General features: G+C 41.4%; 1 protein-coding gene across 6 annotated transcripts in view; it reads right to left on the bottom strand.

Moving 5' to 3' along the window:
- The window catches only part of fmnl2a (formin-like 2a), a 69,708-nt gene that overhangs the window by 16,520 nt on the left and 33,213 nt on the right, over nucleotides 1–19,975 (bottom strand). For all 6 annotated transcript variants that reach the window (XM_042494225.1, XM_042494224.1, XM_042494222.1 and 3 more), the window contains exons 4-14: nucleotides 16,580–16,656; nucleotides 12,934–13,017; nucleotides 11,579–11,734; nucleotides 7,541–7,649; nucleotides 7,248–7,324; nucleotides 6,176–6,269; nucleotides 4,282–4,356; nucleotides 2,257–2,367; nucleotides 1,061–1,210; nucleotides 566–667; nucleotides 51–369 (exon numbers count right to left, since the gene is read on the bottom strand). In XM_042494225.1, coding sequence (XP_042350159.1) covers nucleotides 51–369; nucleotides 566–667; nucleotides 1,061–1,210; nucleotides 2,257–2,367; nucleotides 4,282–4,356; nucleotides 6,176–6,269; nucleotides 7,248–7,324; nucleotides 7,541–7,649; nucleotides 11,579–11,734; nucleotides 12,934–13,017; nucleotides 16,580–16,656 — 1,354 coding nt within the window. The remainder of the gene's footprint in view (nucleotides 1–50; nucleotides 370–565; nucleotides 668–1,060; nucleotides 1,211–2,256; nucleotides 2,368–4,281; nucleotides 4,357–6,175; nucleotides 6,270–7,247; nucleotides 7,325–7,540; nucleotides 7,650–11,578; nucleotides 11,735–12,933; nucleotides 13,018–16,579; nucleotides 16,657–19,975) is intronic.

The raw sequence follows: 19,975 nt of genomic DNA, 5'->3' as shown, positions 1-19,975 counted from the left end.
CATATCATGATTAACTGTTTGCCAATAAACTGGAGAAATATTAAACCTACATGTGCCGTTCACTGGCAGTGGAGGGGGTGGAGGAGGTGGAGGTGGAGCTGGCACACTCGCTACAACTCCTGTATGATTTGGACTGACAGCTGCACCGTTTCCTCCCATCACAGCACCCGGCACACCCTGCACAGCAGAGGGTGGTGAGGGCAGGATGGAGATGTCTCCGTCTCCCTTCTTTTGAATCTTGATGGTGCCTTGTTTCTCCAGTTCGTGGATCTTCTTCTCCAGGTTGCTCTGTCGCTGGATGGCCTCGTCCTTCTCCTTCAACATCTGCCGCAGTGTGAGTACCTGCGAGCTGGTGTCTTTGTAGACTTCCTGTGTGGGTGAGGGACAGAAACAGGAAGTTAAGATTTGTTTAAAATAATTGTTTAATTATATTTTTTATATTTCTGCCATGACAGCGGGTCATTTTGACAGTTGGGGACAAACTTTCTTTTTGTATTCAGTAGTTATTACAAGTGGTTCATGTCAACTTTAAGATGAATGTGAATGTTGAGAGTTTGAGTCTGACCCTGATCGATTCAAGCTCCTTGTTTCTTTGCATCAGTTGCTTCTCCAGCTCCACGATCTTGGACATGGCCTCATTCTCCGTGTCCAGCAGCTTCTCTGTCATCTATCAGAACGATAGCCAGGAGGAAAAGGGGTACACGGTGACACAGAGTCATTTCGATGGCAACATGCAACCCAATATGTCAACAAAGAAATCCAGTGAGGCACTAATGTAAGGCATTTTCACATGTGCATATCTCTGGATTCAAACAGAATAACAAGTTATGACCGTGTGTGTGTGTGTGTGTGTGTGTGTGTGTGTCCTAATATATAGTGTGCCCTCACAGTCCTTTAATGGTGGCTTACAAATAAGGGAAAGCATGAGATCATCGTAAACCTCATGCTGACATCCTGGACATTAATTCATAGCATTTTTGCAAGAGAAGATAAATAAGATTAAGGAGGAAGTTTTGTGGATTTTTTAAGAGAGTAAAATTTGACAGTGGAGGTCTCTCACATGTGACATGTTCTCCTCCAGCTCCTCTACCCGCTCCAGAGCGGCATTTTTGGTCTCTGCATCCTCCAGAAGTGCTCCCACATCAAACACGTTGTCCAAGTAGGCCTGGATCTGAACCTGCAGCTTGTCACTCTCTGTATGCTTCAGTTTCTGGAAAAAATACACACAAAAGAAATACCATGATGTAGGGCTGGCGTGACTTCAGATAAAATGAGGAGTATGTAGCTCGAAACTTCATTTCAGTGGTAATTTAATTAAATATCTATGGGAGCACAGTCAAGTGTGGAAACTCTGTTTTTTTCATCTCTTGTATGGTCTCTTATGATCCAGTGCCTAGATTTCCATTGACTGGATGTGCATGAATTACAATTAAATTACAATTAAAGTGAGGTGGAGAGATTCTGTCACCTTAATTGTACAAAGCGGAATAACTGAGAAAAGTTTGTTTAAGAAACATGTTAGCCTTGAGTTGATGGTTATTATCATTATTACATATTTTGTGAATTTTTATTATTATTATTATTATTATTCTTATTATTATTATTATTATTATATTAGATTAGGACACAAAAGTTGAGGAAGGGACTTGGTTAGGGTGGGTGGGGGAACTGAGGGGAGAAAATTTTGTTTGGTGTTCATTACATTTATTGCATTTTTGCCCTTGTTATAAAAAATTCAATTCAATAAAGATCTAGAAAAAAAAACTGCATTAAGTGTGCAAGAAGAGCAGCTTTCCACATAGTGGACAGGGAAAAGTCAACCAGATGAGGTTGAGGTAAGGAGAAAAGGAGAAAAGGGGGAAAAAAATGAAATTATTGAAAAGGTGCTGATTTATTTGCATGCTACTATAATATCATCAACATGATATTCAAAAAAAATATTGATACATGGTGACACCTCTACATAGGTGATAATCGTCAGGCAGTTGGGAGTGAGAGGTTAACTGCACGAGGCTGACATCTAAGACCTCGTGGCCGGCCTTGATCTCACCTGTGCAGTGAGGCAGGAGGCGAGGATTTACAGATCTGACAGATTTTTTTTCTGAGGTAATGGAAAAGCTTTTGCCTGCTTTTCTGCGGTTGCCGTCTCGGGGGTGCTGTAATGACAACCTGCGCTCTGTACTGAGTTGAATACCAAGAGCCGGAGTGTTTCTGTCTGCCTGTGCATTTTTCCTGCAGCATTATGTCTCGACTCACGTCTAAGTAGTCGTCCAGACACAGCTTGGTGAAGTCGTACTGTAGGTGAACTCTAAAGTTCATGTCTTCCACAGAGTGCACCACTATGTTGATGAACTGCATACAAGCCACCTGTGGGGATAAAAACATAAAAATACAGTTAGTGAACAACGATTTGACACAGCAGCAGACACAGTAGGCTTTCTCAGTATTTTAAAACCTTGCATATAATCAACTCTGTGTGTGATGCTGACAGTGCAGGGTAAAAATGTGTCACAAGACAAATTTACAGCTGGTTTGAGGTTTTTGCACATCAGACTGGTATTTCTGCGAAATGGTTTTATGCTCATTATCACATCCAATTCCTTTTTAATATGGCTTCAACTGAAATTGTGTGTGTATAAATCCTCCTTATTGTCCTTGCTTGGCTGGCAGAGTAGCTTATCTGACAGACTGAGAGGATCTGAAAAAACTATTTAACAAAATCAGCCAGTTCAACTCCATCAGCTGCCTTAATGGAGCCTGCGTAAACAGATCAGTGTCTATAACATATATAGACACACACACACACACACACACACACACACACACACACACACACACACACACACACTTCTTCTCGTCCTGACACTGTGTTAATAAACTTCCGGTAGGAAGCTCAGTTGTGTTGGTGTGACACGGCGGCTTTGACAAAGTCTATTTGCTTTAGTGCTGCTGTCAGATGACGGCCCACAGAGGGACTGTGAGTGGACTTGTGAAAGAAATCCTATTCAAACAGCATCTGTTGATTTTCACTCACACACACATCCAGTGCTTGCCTCAAATCAATTAAAATACTTACGACTGACACACACACACACACACACACACACACACACACACACACACACACACACACACACACACACACACACACACTGGATAAAACAGTCTTTCTTCACAGTGTCTCTTATTCTTATCTGCCAGGCTTATTAGCACGACTCAGCCTGGAAATGACTTGGCAATGGTTCTTTGTTTAGGGCCACTTCAGTTTGATATATATAGCACCACACATCCACAGTTTGTGCCGTGAACACTGATAGCCCTGTGAGAGTGTATCATAAAAATGAAAGCAAAATCGCTCTCTTCACTGACTTATTTTAAGTTTGGACAAACCTAATCAAATAATCAAAGGACAAATGTGCAGTCGTGTTTAAAATATTCAAAATGTAATGTTTGTGAGCAGCTGAAAACTATGCTAAAACTAAATGCTGCCTCTAAAGGCATGACACTAGTTGGCTTTCCATCCAAATGTAGTGGAAATTTGAACAGAATTTTTGGAAAATCTGTAAAAGAAAATGTAATTTGACACACATTTCCATGCACTGCTGTTATGCAGATATTGAGATAAGCAGTAGGAGGCCCTTATTCTCCAGTCAGGAGCAGCTGCAGAAGAAGGAGCAACGAGATTACATCATCAGAAGAGCACTAGTCAAACCTCAAATGAAGGAAACAGTGGATGTATAATGAGAGCACAATGGTCGATGAAAATAGGAAGTTTTGAACAACTAACATCACAGCCATGTGCTCTGGGAAAACTTCTTGTAACATCTCTGTGTGCATGTAAGTGTTAAAAGCCATCCGGACAAAGAAGCAAGCTTGCAGTGGGGCTAACCCTTTTCTTTATCAGGTACAAATATGCATGCACCCATGCATGCACACATACATGAGTGCCCTACATAACCACCCTTAGTAGAGTAAAAACAACTGGTTTGCATATCTGTAACAGCAAGAATACCATTATACCTGATTATCTTTTGCTTGTTTCCTTCCTCTACCTTTTGCCTGTTTTGTCTATATTCTCATCTTTACCTATCCTCATGGAACCATTGTACATCACTACATGATTGTTTTTAAGCCATTAAAAAATAAAATTTAAAGAGTAAGAAGCACCATTCACTCAGAGCTTCTTTGGTTCAAAATCCTTTCCAAGCCATCTAATTTTCCAGGGATTGCAGTGCAATCAATAACCATTAGGAGTGTGTGTTTGTGTGTCGGTGAACATACCATGAAGTCGATGTTGTTGTCCTCGTTCTTGAAATACTCCATTAGCCTCTCAAACCGCTGCTCCTCCATACACACCTGCAGAACAAACCACAGCTCACTTATTGTATGTATTGGAGTCTAGGTGTAGAGAGCAACCTACAGTGATTTATGCAACCAATCACCAATGACACCACCATCTCCTCGTAATTCACACCCGAAACAAGACACTCCTCATTTCACCCTTAAAGGTCCTGTATTATGCTCATGTTCAAGATTATTATTTTATCTTGTGATTCCTCTAGAAGACGTTAACATGCTTTAATGTTCAAAAAACACTTTATTTTCTCTATACTGTTTTCTTGAATACAGCTGCATTCACCCTCTGTCTGAAACACTCTGTTTTAGCACCTGTCTCTTAAAGCCTCCTTCCCTAAAGGTCCAGTCTGCTCTGATGGATCAACGTTTCCTGGTGTTTCACATCTGCGGTCTTTGAGTCTCTGCATTGTCATTGCATCCAAGGAATACTGTAGCACTGCAGTTTTTACCTTTATATCCTATTTGTGACATCACAACTTCAAGGGAGTCCTGACAACTTGTTTAAAGGCACAGTTTCCGTAGACAGACTGTGTACTTTTCTCTATGGATTGAGCATTCAGATAATTGAACACTATTTATTTAACCCCTATACCTTCTTTATACCAGAAACACAGGGAAATCTGACTTTCTACAGTATGGAAGCTTTAACTTCTTTGCTGCCTATATGCAGCCACACTGGAGATGAGCGCTGTTCTACCAAAATCCAGCCAGGACTTTTTACTTCATGATCTTTAAACAACCATTTTTCAACCATTCATGAATATTACCATTTCCAGTCAGAAAACCAGAGGTTAGCAACAGCGAAAATTAAAAGTCAATGATGTTACATCACAGCTCGTTTCATAAACTGCGGCTGATGTACAGAGTGCATCTGTGTTCAATTTTGCTTGTGGCACAACTTTTACCACATATGATGTAGTAGGTTTTTTGTCCTGTCTATCTGTACTAGAATTTGAGAGACATAAATGAACAGAGACAGAGAGATAAAAAGAGGAAGAGAGATGCTCTGCAGTTCAGACAGTTCATCTGCAGGGCAATGAGGGAGATGGAGCATGATGAAGAATTGAGAAGGAAGGGAGGAAGAAAGAGGAGGGGTGTGTATCCAAAAACCTCTGAATAACGTGTTCAGCCTTTCTTCAAACACCGGATATCAAAGTCACTTAGCAAACTAGATCTAATGACGCTTTGTAACTAAAAGGAAAATACTAACAACCAGAATCTGCCCTTAAAACACTGCAAAAAGACACAGGAATGTGAGTGAAATGCTTCCTTAGCAGCCGACACTATCATGACACTAACCCTCTTCTCATTAGAAGAGCTGCGTTCTCCCTAAGCCTTATACTCCCACTAATGCCAATGCTACTGAGAGCAACACTCAATATTTCATTCAGGGGTGTAAATATTGCATTAACTGCGGTCGGCCCATTTTTTTGCGAGCCTTATGCTACAAATGGGGCTGCTGTTAGCGCCCACTCCATCATAAACCTCCCACTCTTTTCTCCAGCAGCCAGAATACCTCATCCAGACAGACAAAGGTCAGGCAAGGCTGTCTGTTGCATCTTTCTCTCTGCTAGCTTTGATGCATTGGTCAAATCCAGTTAACAAACGTTTAACTGTTTTCTCAGGAGTTCCGCTTTCTGTTGCACCGAAACCGGTGTCTATAATCTGTTGATGCTATTCTGGGCAATCTGCTGCTCTCGCATCTGCCAGGGGGGCAGCATTCCTCCAGGGCTGAGTCACCATTTGAAATTGCACAGTCAAAATGTAATGACATATTCGTCTCCTCAGACCCCACTTCTCCGTCCTGTGCAGCTCATACCTCCTTAAAGTTGTCGAACGCAGAGAGAATGATTTCATGGCCTCCTCTCACGAGACATACTGCCGCCAGGAGCTCCAAAACCAGAGCTTTGGTTCTGTAAAATGGGGAGAAAATAAAAGCAGGAATGGTTGGTAAATGACAAGTGCCAGCACTGCGGCAAACCTGTACTTAGACACGGAGCAAACAAAGTGGAAAACAGGGAAATGTGTAAAGATCCTGACCCATATGCGTAACCTGAACAGGAAGAGGATAGAGCTTTGGTTCTCCACTTCGCTATCCCCAGTTACCAAAGAGAGCGACAGCAGCGCCAACAACAATACCGCTTAAAAACCACTGAGAGTGAAAAGTTTAAAAGTTGTCTGTATCCACTTTAACTAACTCTTAAGAACTTTGAAAAAGTTCCGGAACATCACAACCTAAGAGGAAAAAAATAAAAGAGCTCCACATTTTTATCTTTTCCACTGGATTAAAAGGCAGGTATAAAAAATGAATACTTCAGGCCTGATTCCTCTCTCTGTGTGTGTGTGTGTGTGTGTGTGTGTGTGTGTTGGAGCACACGGGACAGCGACATCCCTTGCGTCCAGTCTCCAGTTCATTCATGCAGGATTTCTCTGCCTGGATGAGATGATATGTGACAGGTGATGCGGAGTGGTTTCACATCCACTTTTGAGGAAATCCTTGAGCCTCTGGGCATGAAGTGAAAACACACCAACACACATACACTCACACAGAAGCCAGTCCTTCTGGTTGCTGTCTCAGTGAGCAGCTGCCAGTGTAGTGGAGTGTGCCAGCGGTGCCGTGACCCGTCTGTCGGGATGAATGTGCCCCTGAGCTACAAAGACACTCACTCTGGATCAGACTGTGCAGGTGCACTGAGGCTAACTGAGACTTAGACTCTGAATGCTTCTTTATGGGTTTGGGTCTTTGTTGGTAAAATATCTGGATTTGTTGAATTTCTCTTGGATTTAATCTTTTATCCTCTGAGTCTTTCTTTAAGAGCAAAAAGCAATAAAAAAAACATTAATTTAGAAAAAGAGCAAATAGATAATCTGTCTGATGAAACTTAACTTACCTTGGGTTTTTATTGTTGAGACTTAGTGCAATTTCATTCACAGCATGTGGGTGTGACATGACCATGTTGAAGCCATACTGGGAGATGAAAAACAAACCAGAAGGAGACAGACACAGACAAATAAGCTAATTAACAGAGAAGAGGAGCCAGTGAATAAGCAAGGGGAGCGTTCCTCTGCATAATAAATGAAACACAGAGAACTAGCAGAGGAGCTAATTGAATTTGGCTTCAGTTAGATAAGTGTGTCCAGCGGGACATGCAGTCTTTGAGGACAGGGAGTGCAGAGGGCTGACCTGGTAGTTCATGATAGCACGCAGGCACATGATGCAGACATGGACATCGTCTTTCTTGCAGATGAGCCTGGAGTTTTTCAGAGTTCTCCGGCTCGGCAGTGTGTTGCAGCTAAAAAAATATAAGAGAAAATACAAAAATAACTCAGTAATAGTGTGTCAAGTGAGTGTAAGAGCATCTGAACACAAGCAAGAGCACACGAGACCCGGATAAATAAGAAAACAGATGTCATTTGTGTATGAGCCTCCATTACACGCCACCTCCTTCACATACGGAGGCTGTTAAACTGCCACGCCACCTTACATTAACACACACAAAGGCCATATAATCTACAGCCTCAGGGTGATGCCCTCTTTCAATAGTTCCAATTTTATGTCCTTCACAAAGATATCACTTACAGCTAGCACAATAGCAGCCAGTCATTTGCATGCAGCACAGCGATTGTGCAGCTATATGTGGACAAAAACAAGACCTTTCCTCTCAGTGCAGCTCTCACAATAAGAAGAGAAATACTGGAGCAGCAGTATTACTAAATAACATGCAGAAGTCAGTCAGAGCAAAACGGTTTATTTTCAGACTTTTGTCACAAGGTTCAATTACCGCCTGAGTTCTGGGGAAAAATGTGTCTTCAGGCTACTGATAGACACACCGATTCGCTGCCATGCTTGAAGGCGTGACTCCTGTGTGAGTCACAACATGGCATTTCTGTGTCTGGAAAGGGTTTCAGCTACCAAGGAAGAGTCAGCAGTTTAAAGACAAAGACAGACAGTTAATCATGCCTTGAAAAATGTTTTGCATGTCTGACATTTACTATGTCAGTTTGTTTGCCATTTCTGAGCATTCTCCATGTTGTGTTCAGCAGGATGCCTTGCCTGTCGTGTTGCAAAACAAGTTTGCTGACATAAATGCTGTAAATTCAAGAGACATGCTGCAACTGCAGCGGCCGCTTCACACAGCAGCAAAAATACTCGAAGAAGAGTTCATCCCAGGTTTTTCCTCTCCTGGTTAATCAACACCCAAACTGAGGCGTGGCACAATTCGTAGGAAATGAGTAACACATTTCTTAATCTTGAACCAAGGTCATGATAAATGACGATATAATACCTGCCAAATGAAATACCTTGACCTGCTTTGACTTGTCTGACATTACTCCACTAAACTTTATACAATGTATTAAATTTAACACAGTTGATCCAAAAGGCTTTACAGAAAAGAACAAAAGATATGACAGGGAAGATTTCACTACAAATAGTCAGCTTTCAAAAACAAGGGAAAAAAAGTTTTAGAATGGTGGATATATTATTGAAAATAAACAAAAATATCTGCCAACAGAGCAGAAAAGTATGACTCGCTGAGATGTTTTAAAATAAGTTAAATTATCCAGCGAAAAATGTCTGAGCTTTCCAGGATTTGCATCCTGGTTATAAAACATGAAATAAAAAAAATCCTGCCCATGGAGCAAGTACTAAATAACACCACAGAACAACATCAAAAACTACTACTATAACTTAAAGCTACTGGTCTAACACAGCCACATATTTCTAGCAAACTCCATACCGTCTTATCTGAGAGCACTTTGGACAGCTCAGTGTGCTCGGTGTCCTTCAAGATGGCAGTTTGAAGAAGAGATATGCAAATCTTAATTTCACACTCAGTTGTTGATCTTACATTATTCTAACCATTATTCTAAGCCAATATAGGGGGAAATAAAGACAATAAAGGACAAAGATTCTGTATAGTGGACATTTAAGAATTTAGAAGAGCAGCAACAGTAGTACAGAGCAAATGCATAATTAGTGTGATGTCTCTTATTAACCAAGAAATCAGACATTGTATCCAAAATACAGAAGATGTTTGGAGGTTACCTAAGCTGAGTAAAAGCCTTCGCTTTTACAGGGCTTTTGTAGAAACTAGGCTAGCTTCTGCACAGAATGGCATTTAGGGAGCCACACAAGCAGCACACAGGCACAGAGACAAGAACAATGAGTGCAGAAAAACCCATTTGCTCCAAGGAAAAGAGAATTCAGTCTTGAGCGCGGGAGGGGAGGCTGGCAGTACAAATAATTCACATCCCCGACACAGACAGCGGGACAAATAAACTGGGCAGCACTAGCAGGGAGGTATAAAGTACAATGAGGCAGGGGGATTCTTGTGTGAGTGTGTGTGTGTGTGTGTGTGTGTGTGTGTGTGTGTGTGTGTGTGTGTGTGTCTTGGGAGGGAGCAGGGATGCAGGGTTAAAGCTGCAGAAAGCTCACTGAGAGCCAGCAAAGTGAGAGACCTGAGACCTGCCTGCTGTCGAGGACTGGCAGACAGAGGAGCAGATGACTACACCAGGGCAGAACAGAAGAGACAGTCAGCCTCACCGAACACACTCTGACCTGTTACACACACTGTACATGCTGATGACAAAGCCGTACATCTGGAAGAGGGTTTTGTTAAGATGAAAGTCACTCTCTATAAACAGATATCTTAGCAGATATTAAAAAAGCCCTGACTGTCAGGTGATAGTTGGATATGATGAAAAGTAAAAGAGCAGTACACGACATTCAAAGCAAATCTGTGATTTAGATTCTGAGGAGAGATTGCTTACACACGGCTCTCAACTTGGAGGCGGGTGAGCCGGTGGCTATCAGCAAACAGCACGAACAACAGCAACAACGCTCACAGAGACAGGAGGGAGCGTGATATATTTCTGCAATAGTTTTTTATTTCTGATGATTACATGTAGGCTTCAAAAATCCTGAAAGTGGTGTTCATTTGTGAAGATTATTTTACTGAACAAATCTTATGAGCATCATTAACATTAATTTACCGCAGAGCCTATGGAAAAATCCCATACGCTTTTTTGACGAGGGAACCAGGACGAAGTTAGTTTCCAGGTTGGCCTGCAGAAAAACATCATCCCTGGGGCTCTCTATTAGCTAGTTAGAGGGACACACACACAGGGACTCACATGCACTCACACGCACTAACATGCGCGCGGATCAGCTAACACTAAAAAGAACGAGGCTCGCTTTACAACACATAAAGGAAGAGCATGACTTCATTCTCTGTTCAGGACATATAATATGTATAATATGGTTGTCTGCTGCTATAATAATGTTCTGAATGTCATATACAGTGACTGTGAAAGTTGGTTTAAAAGGGTAAAAGGTGTGTGCATTTATAAACAGGACACACTTTGCGTATCTTTGATTGTATGTGACCGATGGCAAACTTGGTGCAAAGTCTAAATTACTGTAATACAGGAGAGAAAAAGGAAAAAAAAAATGCCAGTATGGTACAATTACTTAATTCACGTGCATTATTTTAAGTGTTTCTGAGACAACAATGGAAAATAACTGACCTGATTATCAAGCAAGGGTAATATTAAAGAGACATGTGCCTCATTGAATCAATGGTGCTCTTTGTGAACAATGAGTTCAAGTTAACATATTCAAACTGAGGGATTAAAGGTCACAAAAGTCAGGGCGGGTGCTGTGCCGAAACATCAATGGAATGACAGGGGGGATTATAGAAATAATGCACAACTGAATGGGATTTGTGCTTCAGAGCATACATTAGCCTGGACTTATGAATTAACTGCTCTGAAATCCCCTGTGCACGGGATTTGGAGTTAAAATGATCTGTTTGGTGTTCATGAAAACAAAACAGATTTGCTCCATAAAAGAGATATTTCCTTCTGCTGCATCAACTGTCATGTGAAAAATTGCTGTCAATCATTTGTCATAATCATTTGCAAAACCAGCCTGAGTCTGACATTAAAAAAAAGACAATTATATTTGCCTCCTGCTGCAGAAATGTGTCCTAAGCCATTTAAAGACTTACAGACCTCATGACTACATAAAGGGGCTGCTGAGGCATCGTATGAAATGTGTGACTTCTCAAAATAATACAATAACCAACAATGTAAGAACACTGCTTCGGCTGAACACTCAGTATCTCGGACCCTGAAAAGCAAAGTCATCTGCAAAAGGTTACATGAACACACATCGGCAACAGTGAGTCCGCTTTACCATCAAAATATGTGTGGACTGTACCGTATCGTGGAATGTCGCCCGCCACGTGTGATTCCATTCCCGGTGATGGAAGACGGCAGGGTGCTTCCTCCATGCAGGTCTTCTATAGAGCGACTCCAGGGTTTAGACTTATCCATGGCAGCCTCTGGGTTGTTCTCTGCACAGTCTCCATCAAACCTGTCGCACCCGGAAAATAACAGAAACAAACACAGTAAGAGTTAACTTTCTATCATTTAAAACTGACTGATAGTGGATTTTTAAAACCAATATGATAATGGTATTTGAAAATAATAAAAATATGATAAAATATAGCACCAATTTTCAGCTTCCTAAAAGTGCTGGAGCATGTCTATGTTCCCTCAGCCCTATGTTGTCTTTAAGTACATGAAAAGTGTTTTATAAATAAAATGTATCATTGTTATTACTATTATTATTATAATTATTATGTTCACTTAGATCAATGCTGTCAATGAGGATATGTTTTCGCCAAGGAAATAACATGGGCAACCCTAACCTAGTTATGGAAGGGCCTTTTCTAATGTTAAGGGAACATGTAGCTGAGGAAACACAGTGCCTTATTTGGGTTGAAATAAAGACAATAAGGGTACATAGGTCCTAATTTGAATGGGAAAAAAAAGCTTATTGGGTAACATAGGGCCCAGAAAAAGTTGACAGCTGCTGAGAGAAAATAGGGCCTAACTTGACTGAGAAAAATAAGGGATCGTAGGTCTGACCCCATAACTCCCATATACTGTATCTCACATTGGTCAGGCTCGAGTACTAACGTGTGCTGGCACAGGTTAAAACGTGCTCAACTCCAGTGCTAACGCTAACATTTCAGGTTTTTGGTTTAGACATGATAGGTAAGCAGAATGTCTCATGTTTTGTTGTTCTTGGAAGAAACCTTGGAAAGAGCTGGTAGTCACAGCATACCTGTTATGATCTATTTCAGTTTTTAGACTGGTCGTTTCCATGACTTTTATATGCTGCTGCTGCGGTGGTGCTGAGGGTAAACACACTTTTACGGCTAACCATTCATAATGTGGACAGACCATAATAACATATAAGTGAGGAGGGTGAATTAAACATTTAACTGCGTGGTTCTTTGGCCCTGAACAGGGACCTTGTGACTGACTAATAATCACACCATCAATCTATGAATAGAAGCCTATGGTTGGCATAATGCACAGTGCCAATGTGTCAGCAATGGGCCCCGAATGACTCAGTGTTTCTGACAACCAGGCAGCAGCAGCGGTGATGGTGGTGGTGATGGTGGTGATGCCTCAGCGGCTGTGCAGAATAGCAGCATTGTGTTGGCTGTCAGTTCTGCATGCAGACTATAGTGATATAGAGAGAAAGAAGAGGTATTGACTTACGTGACGGCATACTGTGCAAAAGAAAGGTACTCCACCAGCACATCCAGGCCTTTGTTGTCTTCATTTAAGAATTCTCTCACCCACCTGAAGAGAGACGGAAACACGTTTAATTACAAAAAGTTTATCAGCACACAAACTTTCTAGAAAGAGCACACTTTCACATATATATGATCAATATTATAAAAGCTGGCTCTGGCTTTGAATTGAGTCGGTTTCAACAACAACTAATCTCCCTTAGTGTAATCACAGCTAAAAATCTCATTCTCTGAGTCTGGAAAAATCAAAGATGCTTTGAAAAAGGAACTTGAAGAATTTGCTTTTCTTTTGTTTCTTATCTGGAAATAAACATCCCCAGATGCTTCATATTTAATAGGCAGTGCTCCACATCTTTCCATTTTCCAGTTTATTTGTATATAATATGTTTTTAATTAACTACATCTGTGCATGTATAATAATTAACACTGCTCAATCACAACAATAAAAAAAATAAACACAAACTGCATAAAAAGATTAGTTTGGTCATTCAAGTCTAAAGAAAATATGTTAAAGCTGTTGGAATAACATTAAGATAGTTTTAAAAGTTTACTTGTATATAATCTGTAATAATACTCTATACAGGCTTTGACCATGCCTAACCTTGGTATACAGATGTTTTCAGATTTATTCACTCCCTCTTCCTCCCTTTACAGAGAAGAATTGTAATGACCCGTTTGACAGACTTCAAAGCATCCTTGCTCAAAGCAGCAAACATATCCCCCATGCACGCGTTTGCAAAAGCACAGGCATCCACACACGTATCCAGAATCTCATTACTGATTCTTCCTGTTTTCTCTGTTTCTGTTTCTCTTCCACACACACACACACATAGTTTCTAACTGTGGTTAAAGAAGCATAGCCCCCCGAATGATCAAAAGCCCATTCTCACCTTCCTCACAGGCACTGAAGTGGGCCACCCATTCAGCACCCGGCATGCTTTCATTTTTTATTCTGCACAGAAAAACCCAGCTTTTCACAGGGTAAAGCTCCTGCTACCTTTGGCATGTGCTGCTCTCCATCCATATTTATGAGTAGTGTGAGCTGAATCACACAATATCATTATTTAATTGCATCCTATGATGGTGCTTTTTATTGGAGCCCCGGCGGCTTTGGCAGGCCTGATTGCTCAGTGATTAGAGAAATTTGCAGGGCATAAACATAATGACATGCAGGCAGGCTTTTGAGTGGTATGCTGCTGATGAAGATGTAAGGTTAAACTGCTTAAAAAATCTACTAGCTGCTTCTTTATAAGCTCCCCTGTGGTGTAACAACATGGCAGCGAGTGGGACTAACGAGAGTGTCCAGTAAAGTGGTGCCTGGTGGGGCCCGTTTTAAAAAAGGGCTTCTCGGGCTACATGGTAATCATTACCACAGGACACTAACTAACAATCCTCCCATTCACCACATGATGTTGACCAGTGAGCACCATGTGAGAAGCAGGCAGGCAGGGAGCCGTGTTATCATCAGCAGTGCTCGTACAGGGACAATCTACCCATTATACACAGACGACATGACAGATATATTTCCCTGTTTCACCTCTGACAAAGAGGCAGTAATTATTGAATGATTTTCTGAGTTGGCGACATCTTGCTCCCTCACCACTGCCCTCCACGTTCATACATCTTCATACCATACCACCTCTCTCCCTGCCCCTCTGCCAGTATAGTAATGCTCTGTCTAATCTAGATTAGGTAGATTATTTATGTAATCTAGTTTACCAGCATAAGGTCTCTAGACAGGAAATAATCCATGTAAACAATGCCTCAACCGGTTTGCCAGACGGACTCTGTCTCCGGCTGTGGTGGGAGTTTATTTTGATTTAAAGAGTAGAATCTGATCAGTGTGTAAACAGTGCGTAGGAGTGTGAGAGACGGTGTCATCATGTACATGAGGTGATTTGTGAGAGAGTCAAATGGAAGTCAAGAAATGTGTATGTAGGAAGGAGCAAAAAAGAGAAAAACAAAGGGATTAAGAGATATTGTCTAGATTGTGTGTGTGTGTGTGTGTGTGTGTGTGTGTGTGTGTGTGTGTATTTAAGGTCTTGTGATGGTTGCGTAACCGGCGCATCTCTAAGTCTTTGCTGTCACAACAGGCTGTGGCCAGCGGATGCTCTCGTGGTTACATCTTCCTGTCCTGATTCACCCTCATCCTCAATCCCACCAAAGAAACCTGGAGCCTCATTTAAGCACACATCTGTGGTTAAAACCAGGGATACTCAACTTGCTTTGCCCGAAGGCCACTTTAGCAAAACGACAGAAGGCCACGGGCCAGTTAATGGAAAAAATAAAAAATGCTTCGTTTACACTCAAAGCTCAAAAATGTCTCTGTTTGAATCAATGTATTTTCATTGTGAATTTCAAAATGTTCAACAGGCCACATTGGACTCTATGGCCTGCAGGCTGTAACTTGAGTATCACTGGCTTAAACCATGCAAACCCTAAATTATAGGATTTAAATCCCAATTTTCATCACTATATAATATTATATCTTTTTTTTGGACAATAATACGATATTTTTTTGATTGGGGCCTAAGATCGATATTAGACAATAGCAGTAAATATTCTCATGATCCTTTTTTTGGCTGCTTGCCATTGTCTGCCTGACACTAGGCAGCGAGCCCTGTTTTAATTTTTAGGGAGGCGGTGTAACACAGATGTGCCATGGGAATTTCAAAATGAAGGCTTATCTGAACGACAGAAAAATCCATCAATGTTTTTACTTTGAATCAGTAATGTGGGATCATTCATGGCCGGATTAATACGTCGATCTAGAACTCCCCAAAACAAATTTCTTCACACAGAATCCAGTTCATCAATTTGTTGAAAATACACCATTTAAAGAGCATTGAAAAATTTAGTTGAATTCACAATGAACTGTTAAAAGTTGTTTTTGTGTACTGCAATTCTTTATCTGACCATCACATAAAGCTGAATCATTTTTGTCCATCCTCATGCTGTATCTGTATTTGTTCAAAAGTTGATAAATGAGGCCCCTGGATCCTACAGATCCCAGAATGCATTAGGCCTCATTAGTGAAGCAGAGCAATCCATCACAGTCTTAAACTATCAGGGTCTCTAATCACAGACACAGACCCAGTGATCTTCAGTCAGACAAAACACTGACACATTGTGTGACTCTCATTGAGATATCGATCTTTCCTGGGCGATGACTGTACAGCACTGAATCAATAGCAGCTGTGGCAGGCTGAGGCTTGTTATCCTTGAATACCTGGAATTACACACCAATACTTCCGTTTTTATTTGTCTTGAAATCATGATCTGTTTAGTAGTGTCTATATTCACTCTGGGATGGTGGACAGAAACACAAATGTATCAAGTGGTGCAACAAAAAAAATGTGTTTTCCTTCCAGAAGCTATTCATGTGTCAGCCACCCCAAACAATCAATCTATTCGTCTGTTCTCCATCGCCACATGGCTTTCTGTGTAATATTAGGCCGGAGCACTGAGATGAATGGGGGATGGTGGTGGTGGTGGTTAGTGTCAATGTCTCCGGGTGTCTGGAATGTCAGACTTTTCCCCCTGAATCTAATATAACCATGTCCGAGACATTCAACACTACACAAGCTTCACACAATCCTGCAGTGACTCACCCTATATGATTGGTCCGTAACGAAATTTCCAGTTCTCTCAGGACTTGGGTGGACTCCTGAACTCTCCGTCTGAATTTCTGAGGAAGGAAAGAAGGTGGGGGAGTTAATATTTCAACGTACCACCAGAACTGTAAATCATCCAGTGGTAGCGCAGTGATGTTTTGGCTGGAGAAAACTTTTTCTGACTGAAAGGTCAGACCAACAGACAGACGCAACCACAGTGACATTCAAATGTGAAGTCGTGTGCTGATTACAAAATAAAAACTTGGGGTTGTTCTCATCAGATTTTTTAAGTGGGCCTTTTGCTTGCCAGTAACCATTCAACAGGCTGACAGAGAAGTCGAGCTGACTCATTGGAAACTGTGAATATGGAATAGTTCCCATTATCTTGTTTGCTCACATTGCTTCTTTATATAGCAGTAATCCGTCCTGGTAGCAGCGTGATAAAATCAAGTAAACTAATTGGTTACCTCTTAGGCCCTACCAGCTCACACACACACACACACACACATTCTCTGTCTTGTTACTGTGGATACTGTTGTACCAGAGTGTAAGTGTGTGAGCGATGTGCATGAAGGTTTGAGCTGCCAGTAATGAAACAGAAAACAGAGCAGAGAACATGCGCAGGCTCCTCTTTGATTTCGGCCTCTGATAGGAGGTGATCTGCAAGACCAAACAAACAAAAGGCCCTTCAGGCTGTTACACAACCGCAGCGACGAGTAAACCAGAATGAATGGCTGGTGGGGATCACACGGGAGGGGGAAATCCCTGAAGAGAGGGAGTGACGCTGTGAAACTTTTTCGATTACCTTTTAACATTTACAGTCATTTTCAAGCACAAATGTCAAAAAAAGCCCTTGTTACAGCTTCTCAGTGGTAAAGAACTGCTGCTTCTCTGTCTCTGTCTGATATCATAAATTGAATATGTCTGAGTTTTGGTTTTGGTCACATAAAACAAGATGTGAAAATGTAACCTCAGACTGAAGAACTGGGAGAGACATTTTTCACTATTTTGTGACATTTAGTAGACTAAACAATTAGTGATTCAAGCTACAGTTGATAACTTTAATGGAATATTTGTGTGATATTTGCTTAAACTGTATTCTGAAAGAAGAAAATGAGACAGAGAGTCCTCCTCGTCCTCCTGCCTCTAACAGCATTCCTTAGTATCTACCAGGGCGCACTGAAAACAACCAGTCAGAGCAGAGGAGTCTCTAATGCAGCTGTCAATCATGTCAATCATTGTTCCTGAACTGCTGTCAAACTGTCATACTAAGCAGAGCTGACCAAATCTGAATCAAGATTCTGTTACGGCATTATTTATTTCTCACCTCAAATGTTTTCAGAAGCATATTATGGTGTATTTTTTAACTATAAAATGTTTGTGACCTGGCCACCATGATGAAAACAGTTGACCAAAGAACCAAGCACCATTCAGCAGCTGGACCAACTTTCTCTTTTTACAGCTAAACGGTACACTAAAATATGTTTCTGAAAACATCTGAGGTGAGGAATAAGCAATACAACATAATCTTGTTTCATATTTGATCAGTGCTGTCTAGCCTGACAGTTTGACCACAGTACTAAAGCAGTGACTCGTGTGATTGACAGCCCATTAATGCCCTCAGAAATGCTACAAGGCAATAGAGTAAGCAGACTAGAGACATATTATCACATATTATCTGTCTCATTTAGGGCTGAGTGAATGTGGTGACAGTTTCAACTACAGCTTTGATGCGGAAAATAATTGTCAAGACTAATATTAATTTTTATTAATCTCTTTCCTCTTCTCTAGCTAGAGAGAAGAGAAGAGAAGAGAAGAGAAGAGAAGAGAAGAGAAGAGAAGAGAAGAGAAGAGAAGAGGTATCCACCCAGGGTTGGAGGGCCTGGTCACTTTCCATGATGTGTTTGTATCAGGGAGGAAACAGAGCTCAGCCCTGTGTTAACCTATTATTAACATCCACAGAGAAGAGAGACGTTCCCATAGCTAGGGTCTCTCTCTCTCTCTCTAGTCTGTGTCTTTGGGCTTGGGCGGTGTGTTTGGCACATGAGGAGATGAGAAACAGAGTGTTTTTATTAGGGAGGAGTCCTTTGTGTGTTTGTGTGGAAAGCGGAGCATATTTAGGGGTACTGCGCAGGCTCCCAGAGGCACCCCCTCCTCCCCTCCTCCTTCCTCTCCTTCTCCCACCAAACGCCCTACACTCCACACTTTAAGTACTACCAGCTGCGACGCAGAGAGAGCAGGAAGAGAGAGGAGCCGACAGTGGGGGGAAGAGGGTGTATGAGGGGGGGAAAGGAGGAGAAGAAGAGGAGGAGAGAGGAAGCAGTGAAAGTGAGAGCAGAGAGACAGCATTAAGAGTGTGGACAGGGGGAAAAAAGGAGAGATTTTGGGGAGTTGAGCTCAGGAGGGGTCATCCTGGAAACAAATCAATGGCTGATACATTCTTGGGGACTAGTTGGACTGGAGCTCTTCTTCCTTGGCTGCCGATTGGCTGGGAGCTGCCCAGAGGAATGCACCGGAGCCTGCCTATGGAAAGCAGAGGCAATGACCTCCAGCTCTCACAGCGGCACAAAGTGGCAATTGTTTTGAGTTTGAAGAAAAGGGGGATGGAGCAGGAATGTAGAAAAAAGTCCATAACTCCTTCTTTTCCTCCGTGCTCTCTTGTGTTTCTTTTTTGTCTTTCTCTCGTTCTCTGTCCATCTCTTTCTACCCCTCTACCCGCTCTTCATTAATCAGTCTTCCTCTTTCCCTCCCTCTCCTTTGCCCTTCTCACTTTAGCCTCTCATGAAATCCCTGTTTCCCTGTCTGCCTCAAGGCTTTGATCAGGGCAACAAGGCAGCAGCAGTTCAAGGCAGGATGATTTTCCAAAATCCCACGTGTGTCTGCTCATGAGACTAAACATGAAAACAAGATGATTAATAAACAAAAAGAGCATGTCTCTCAAAGGCTGCTCCATCTACAGTGGTTTAACCCTTTAAGACATGGGCAAATTGGCTTGATTCTTTCAAAAACACGGCAGAAGAAATGACTCAAGAATGATCGAGAAATTAGTAACAAGTACAAGAAAATGACCTGAATTAGAAAATAAAAGTGAGAACGTTTAAAAAACAAACAAGGAAATAACCTGGGGAAAAAGTGTTTTAGAAAAATATGATAATTTTGTAACATGATGTTAAATATGCAGTTATAAAAATGATATAGTTTTCCCTTGTTTTTCCTCTTTTCCCTTAGACATTTTTTCCTACCTTTTTAAAAAAAATACATTTCTGAATGTACTAATTTCTTGTAATTTGTGGAACATATCTTACCAAATTGTTCATTGCCTGTTTTCCAATGTTCTTGAAAGAAATCGCACCAATTTGCTCAGAGTTCAAGGCTTAAATACTTATAAAAGGC

This window comes from Plectropomus leopardus, chromosome 10 (genome assembly GCF_008729295.1).
Source record: "Plectropomus leopardus isolate mb chromosome 10, YSFRI_Pleo_2.0, whole genome shotgun sequence".
NCBI lineage: Eukaryota > Metazoa > Chordata > Actinopteri > Perciformes > Serranidae > Plectropomus > Plectropomus leopardus.
The sequence above is the reverse complement of the archived record's forward strand: the minus strand, read 5'-3'. Positions and strand labels throughout refer to the sequence as shown.